We start from the raw sequence: 6,832 nt of genomic DNA on the forward strand, positions 1-6,832 counted from the left end.
ATAGCGGAATATGTCAAGCAAAGTTACAGAAAATTGATATAGTTTTTGACTGTGCAAGGTTTGCCTTGACTTTACGAACGTGAACCGAATATTCGCTCTATCCCTCGTGTTTATCACCTACACCTACTTTGAAACCACAGACGGCAGTCTCAAAATCAGCGAAAATCGCAACGCATTTATCGGTTTCGTTTTGACATCGCATATGGATCGAAAATGGATGTAGGCGCTTTACGGTAATTGCGTGCCACGCCTCGGGGAAATCAAAATATAATAATCATAGCCATTCGGCCAGCTATACAACGTTGGTACGGTGGTTAGGTTATACTGCATTCAAGGATAGTCAGTAAGAATATACATTAATCAACTCTAGTCGTCGATCATTGATGTTTCAAGACACGGCATACTACAAATATCCTCACCTCAAGACCACTGAACTAAGCGGGGATATTTGATATAGGCGGGGAACGTTATATGCCGCGATCACGATTTGGTTGTCTGATGAGCTGGGACTAATGAGAAGTGAATTTCCTCTTTACGTCAATTTACAGTTATACGCTCGTAAAGTTAACAAACTCTCGGCCGCGGCCGCGAGTTACGACGTGTTTTTGCATCTCGGTAACCCATAAACAAAACACCATCGATTTTCACTCAATCCTCAGCGCAATCCTTCGAACCTAGCTCGTCACCTGCATAAAGGATCACCGCGAACAGCCGCTATGACGGAATAGGAGTTGGAAATTCGTGACTTAACAGCAAACTTTGACCGCAATCCCTGCATCGTGTGAACTTGGCAAATATCGCCCGAATCGATCCCATGCAGTGGAGTCGCGATTGCGAATTTTTCTACAACGTTGCAGCGTAGAGATTTTACCACTTGAGTTGCCGGTTGAAAGAGCGGAGCTCAGATAGCTTGTGGGTATTTAAGAGAAGAACCCTTCCCTGAGACCGGCTGGTCGTGAAGTTTTATATTAAACAGAAAAAAAAACTTCACATTATTCGCAAAAGATAATTAATTCGTAATTGCATTGGTCGAACGTTAGTATTCAAACGAGGTTTCCTTCAGAATGTCAAAAAGTTAAATCCTCTGCCGCGAATTGTATTTATTTTGTTATTTCATGTGCCTTGCTTTATATGGAATGAATAAAATACTTTGAAAATTATCCTATGTCCACGGGTTATCAGAAGATATTTTTGCGATGAGCGATACGTTATCGCAGAATATCTATCGGTGATAAACGTCCGCACTGTAATTCGACTGAATTTGAGTTTCATCACGTTTCGTAACCCATCAACTCGTTTATTTTGGGTTATTTTTGGTGTTCACCCAATTTTGTTGGGCTATTTCCGTTCAACCGATTTCATGGGTCTACTTTAGATTCAGTAAGTTTATCGAGGTATAGGGTCATTACAAAAAGCAAATCACATGACCGACAATAAGCACGGGAAGTATAGAGCACCGTGCAGAATGCCAACATGTAAGTGATCAAGAATCATTAGTGGATAATCGAAATTTGAGTTGGACTTGGATCCCTAGTATCTTAATCCTATTAAGGATTGTATTTGACTGTCATAACTATTGAGTAACTTCGGATACACCACACCCGGAAAGTGTTCGTATTAATAAACCCGGTGAGGAATGCTTTTCTTCATTCTTGTGCGTACTTCAAAACGGCCGTTGCTATATTGATGACACTCTACGAAGTCACAATCGTGTCAACATAGTAGTGCAATAACAAAGCAATAATACAAATCAATGCCAGAAGATTAGTAAGGCCATTGGAGGTGTGCCCGACTACTACTTCTCGACAAAGCTATGAAAGACACCGACACAGTTGTGGCAGTTAATTGGAGGGAGTAGCCTTTCCTTTATGGGAACAAGATCATCAAACCTGCACAGTGCACACTGAACTAAGCATTTGTCTCATTGAATGTGACTGGTAATTATGTGTTTATTCATTCTGGTACTTAAAAAGACATGAAAATATTACCGTAATAAACAAATATGCTGTAACGCAATGATGAATACATACAAATTTCATATTCACAATTAAAAAGTTTCATGAATAAGTAATGATTGCAATGATAATGATGAGCAAGCCATAGTAGCATTGAAAGGTTCCTTTTCCATGTTAGTATGAAGTATGATTATGTTTCCGCGATTCGATTTCCTTTGAAGGAGGTCACCTTCCGACTTTACCTTACTCCACTGAACCAAAAACAACAAAAAACAAGAAAGTATGTAAGGCGTAGCCTGCGATATATGTACAGATATTTCCTGTCAATCCATCCTTAGTGTGATCGAACAAAAGCACTAATATGTTAGGCACGGGGAATTAGAATCATGAAACACCCAAAGCAGGATAGGTACAGGTACGGTTAGACATGAGTTAATATCCAAGATTTGCTTAGCCACTGTTTCTCACACTTTTCTCCTTGGGACCCCACGAGCGGCAACAACACATGCATATTGTACATGGATGATATTTGACTGATAAAAGTCCTTTGAATGTAGACCCGATAATGCAGATATCAAGTTCCCTTTTCATTAAAAGTGTATTCAGTGGAACAAAAACCCACAATCACAAAAAACGAAGCGATATATATACAATACAGTAGTCGCCTTTCAGAATATTCTTTCGACTAATCGGAATATTTAACATGCTCGGTATTGAAATGCTATGTTGTTCGTAGGGTATCATTCTTTTTCAAATGGGGTAGCAACTCATAGTTTCCGAAGCCTTATGCAAATAAATGACACGAAATCATAATGTTCGTGTGAAGCTTCGTAACACCCATCTAACCCATTTCTCAAAGTTATAATAAATGATTTCCGTAGCATTTCGGAGCTGCTGTGATTGGTGGCGCAGAAACCAGAGTGGCTACGTTTTTTTTTATTAGTATGCTTTTCGCATGTAGTAGTGTCAATATCATCGATCCTATTTATCATAAATGCATTTGTCAGACACTCGTCCTTCCTGACTTGTTTACTGAATGACTTGTTTTCATAGATGGAAACTAACTGCTAATCAGGACTTGATTGTATGATTTAAAATGTTGCACGCTTTCAGTTGCAGTAGACACCGTATTTTCGAAAATACGACAGCGCACGTACGGAGAAAATGTCACAATGCTTACTTACGGTTTCTAATCTAAGTCTGCCCGGCGTTGTCGGTGCTGTATGTTGTGCATTGACCTCCGTCCGTTTCTTCGACGCACGTCAATTGTGGCGGATTGTAAACGTAGGCAGTCGTACGTCCCGGGGCGTTCACGCATTTAGCTTCCTCAACGACTCCTGCAGTTTAAAAATAGCACAGAAGAAATTCGAGAGAGTAGGTTCTGCGTCATTTACCAGCGACACATTTGTAGTACGTTCCGTCGGCGCAGTCCTCTGCTTTAGTAAAGCTCACTCCGTCGAGTGGTTCGCCGCTTGGATCTGTGCAGTCCATAACATCGGTCTGCAATGGAAATATCCATGAAATATGACTCTGCGATTTACATTTTACAACAGTCGTCAAAGACAAGCAAATCGAGTACAACCATAAAGCTCAGAGAATTATCAAGAAGGCACCAATGATCATCATACATGAATAATGAATATACTATACTGGCTGACTAAAATCAATATAGGTCTCCCAATGTCGCATGATAAGTCTTTAAAACTTTTAGTTAGGATATTTATAATTGCGATATTTCGAAACCTTGAGAGGCTCGCTCGCAATATCAACTAAGCGAAGTTCAGGCGGACATATTTACGACTCATTCCTAACTTCCTTGACAGTATTTATGGGACCTCGCCAGCTGCCTGCAGTGTTGATAGTTACCGTTAAACAAGCGTCGACGTTGCTGTACCAGTCGCACAGCGTTGTTTCAGGATTATAGACAGTTCCTGGTGCGCAGTCCCTTTTAATCCCTTCGCCTGTAATGTTGAATATGGATATCGGTGACAACTTTATAATAGATGTATTTTTGATTAAGTGCTTACCATGCACATACTGACAATATGTTGAATAACATCCAGGCCCAACAGGGTACCTCTCTCCTTCTGAAACCCCGTGTGCATTGCCGCAATCTGACCAGAAGAACAAAACTACATTTACTAAATTTACTCATTACATTTACTTATTATTGAATTTGTTGGTCTACGGTAACATAGACGGTATCATAGGCGACCTTTTTTAGTCAACACAGAATTTTTGAAAAGTGTCCTCTTTTTACTGATCTCAAAATATGATAACCCTACGGTAACAGTTCCAGAGCTTGCAATCAATTATGATATTTGCCATCGTCTTGAAAATACCAGCGCATAGCCAGTAGGACGGAGCGGATCGACAAATTCTTTGGTCCTACTCCGATCCTGTTTTTTCAAGTTATGGTCCGACTCATTTAGGACGGATTCTAGAAATGACCGTGATCCGGTCCGAAAAACCTCGATAATAATTTATCTATTCACAGGATGGTATTGAATATCGATTAAAACAGTGCAAATAGGAATTTAAAAGCTCAAAGATCAAACCCAACCTATAGCTGTATTAATTGTGCCAACTTGGACTTTGGATGTCGTTTATTCCCATGAACGTTTTAGTTTCACTAGTGATTCGAGGGTGAAAGAGGGTAAGGCTGCCGTATTCTTATAAAAAAGTACTGATCCGGCTCCGACCCAACTCCAGCCGTATTAGAAAAAGTACAGATCCGGCGCCGAACGGGCTCCGACCACAAATGATAAAATCCGACCGGATATCCAATCCGGCTCCGGTCCATGCTCCGCCCTAATAGCCAGATGGACATACGTTTGATTAATGTGGTTACATGCTGCCAGTATCTTGCCATATATATCGATTAAATGTATACCTGACGGATATAAAGAACTCGTCGGTGAAGGCGTAGTTGTTGTTGTCGTGGTGCTTCTGGTAGTACTGGTCGTAGTGGCAGTGGTCGTTGTGCGTGGTTTGGTAGTTGTAGAAGGTTTACGGGTTGTAGTGGTAGTGGTGGTAGGAGTCGTCGTAGATTGTGTGGTAGTTGTCGTTGTCGGTTTTTCCGTTGTCGTCGTCGTTGTTGTTGTTGTTTTCATCGTTGTCGTTGCTAAAGTCGTAGTGGTTGGCTTGGTTGTAGTAGTCGCAATAGTCGTAATAGTAGGCGAAGCATCATCTCCAGGGTATCCACTGCTTGGACTCTTGCTGGACCCGCTCTTAGAACTACTAGGACTCTTACTTGATCCGTATTTCGAGCTTTTCGGACTCTTGCTTGATCCGTATTTAGAGCCCTTCGGACTCTTGCTTGATTTACTTTTCGGGCTGTCAGGACTTTTGGGAGATTCCGATTTCGAGCCTTTCGTCGTTCCAGTCCCGGGGGAACTGGGACTTTTTCTAGATTTTGAGTCATACCGACTGGAACCGTCTTTGGATCCGGATTTCGATTTACCGGTAGTCTTAGAAGATTCCGTATCGTAGCGGCCGGGACTTGACGCTGTTTCGTCCGGACTTTTCGAACTTTTAGGGCTTTTGGTCGACTTTTTCTTAGAACCGCTGCGACCCTTAGTTGACTCGGATCTTAAACTTTTCGATTCAGACCGAGACCGTTTAAGTCGATATAATTTGGGACTACTGTCTAAGGCGTCCGCTTCATCGCACAGTTGTGATGTGCGATAAGCTTCGCTAACTGATTAGAACACAAGTATTAGTTAATGATGCCATGTATCATGGAAGAATATGCTTTATTACCCATAGTCACGAAGACCAAAAACAGTATCATTGCAATTTGAAGTTTCATCTTGTGCAACTTGGTCGTCCCGATGCCTCCAGAAAAAATAATCACTTACAACTGCTATTATTACTTTATATTATAATCAATCTATTCAATTCAAGTTTGCAGCAAACAATAGCAACTTTTGAAATTTAACCGACACTATATAAAATTACCCTAAATATATTCAATTTCACTCTAAACTGACCATAACGTGTACTTACTCCTTGCCAACTGAGACGTTAAATGCCATACGAGCGAAGTTGCATCAGTAACCTTGTGACTGTTAAACAGTGAGATTTTCTTGGTACATATTTGCTTTGATGGAATTTATTACCAATTGAAGACCGACTGTTGATCAAGATGTTTGAAGCTCATATGTGTTGTTGGGAGTGGCTCCGTGACAAAATTGAGCAATGGATTTACAGCGTAGTTATAAAATCCATAATGTGCTATTTACTATAATATATCGCGGGTTAGCGAAGGAACTGCAATATTGCTTATAATTTCATGCCTAAGAGAAGAACCATATATTCGCGAATACTTGACATGTGTGATCTATAAAGATTATATGCGTTGTAATGAGTTGCATTGGCCTAATTTTTAACTCAGGCGTACTCGGCCTTCTTCATACCGTGTCCCTCTTTGAAAGTTTTGAAAAAAGCAATGCCCCCCTATATTTTAAAATTGAGAAACGTTTGTAATGTACAAAACTGGTTTATACATTACCCGGTACATAGAATGATAAAATAATATAAATCCAACACGCAATAAAGATGATAGTGCAATAATCAGTTAATACATTTTCAGTTGGTGCGATGGTGGTGTGAAGAGTAAGTCGCATGTCATATTGAATATCCAATAAGACACTGCGTCGCTTTGTCTTCGGAAGTATAACATTGTTGAAAACTCACATAACAATATTTCCTGACAAAGTTAACAGCATTGGTATGAAAATTCCATTAACCTAGGACAGTGGTTTTCAACTTTTTTGTCGTCGCGCACCCGTTTTAGACCGCCACGGGCCCCGCAATTTCCCTTAGCTTTTAGTTCAAATTTCGATCAATTATCGTGCAACCGTCATCTGTCTTAT

At 40.4% G+C, this 6,832-nt stretch overlaps 1 protein-coding gene across 1 annotated transcript; it reads right to left on the reverse strand.

Annotated features, from left to right (window-relative positions):
- Positions 1–1,924: 1,924 nt before the first annotated feature.
- On the reverse strand, positions 1,925–6,377 carry LOC145441907 (uncharacterized). Its single transcript, XM_080319858.1, has 7 exons — positions 5,718–6,377; positions 4,849–5,655; positions 3,983–4,069; positions 3,822–3,916; positions 3,350–3,455; positions 3,140–3,292; positions 1,925–2,206 (listed from the first exon to the last, which is right to left on the reverse strand). The coding sequence occupies exons 1-6, from the start codon at positions 5,764–5,766 to the stop codon at positions 3,150–3,152; spliced, it is 1,287 nt and encodes a 428-aa protein (XP_080175984.1). The 5' UTR covers positions 5,767–6,377; the 3' UTR covers positions 1,925–2,206; positions 3,140–3,149.
- Positions 6,378–6,832: the final 455 nt, after the last annotated feature.

The sequence above is a fragment of the Botryllus schlosseri genome, chromosome 6 (assembly GCF_051294905.1).
Source record: "Botryllus schlosseri isolate E-star chromosome 6, Bs_hap1, whole genome shotgun sequence".
In the NCBI taxonomy this organism is placed as follows: domain Eukaryota; kingdom Metazoa; phylum Chordata; class Ascidiacea; order Stolidobranchia; family Styelidae; genus Botryllus; species Botryllus schlosseri.

What these genes read in the sequence shown, in the direction of transcription:
- LOC145441907 (XM_080319858.1), bottom strand. Translation starts at nt 5,766, where the DNA reads ATGAAACTTCAAATTGCAATGATACTGTTTTTGGTCTTCGTGACTATG. An exon ending in ATATTGTCAGTATGTGCATG is followed by an intron (nt 3,917 to 3,982) that starts GTAAGCACTTAA and finishes TCAACATTACAG; the next exon opens with GCGAAGGGATTAAAAGGGAC. An exon ending in ACGTCGACGCTTGTTTAACG is followed by an intron (nt 3,456 to 3,821) that starts GTAACTATCAAC and finishes TTTCCATTGCAG; the next exon opens with ACCGATGTTATGGACTGCAC.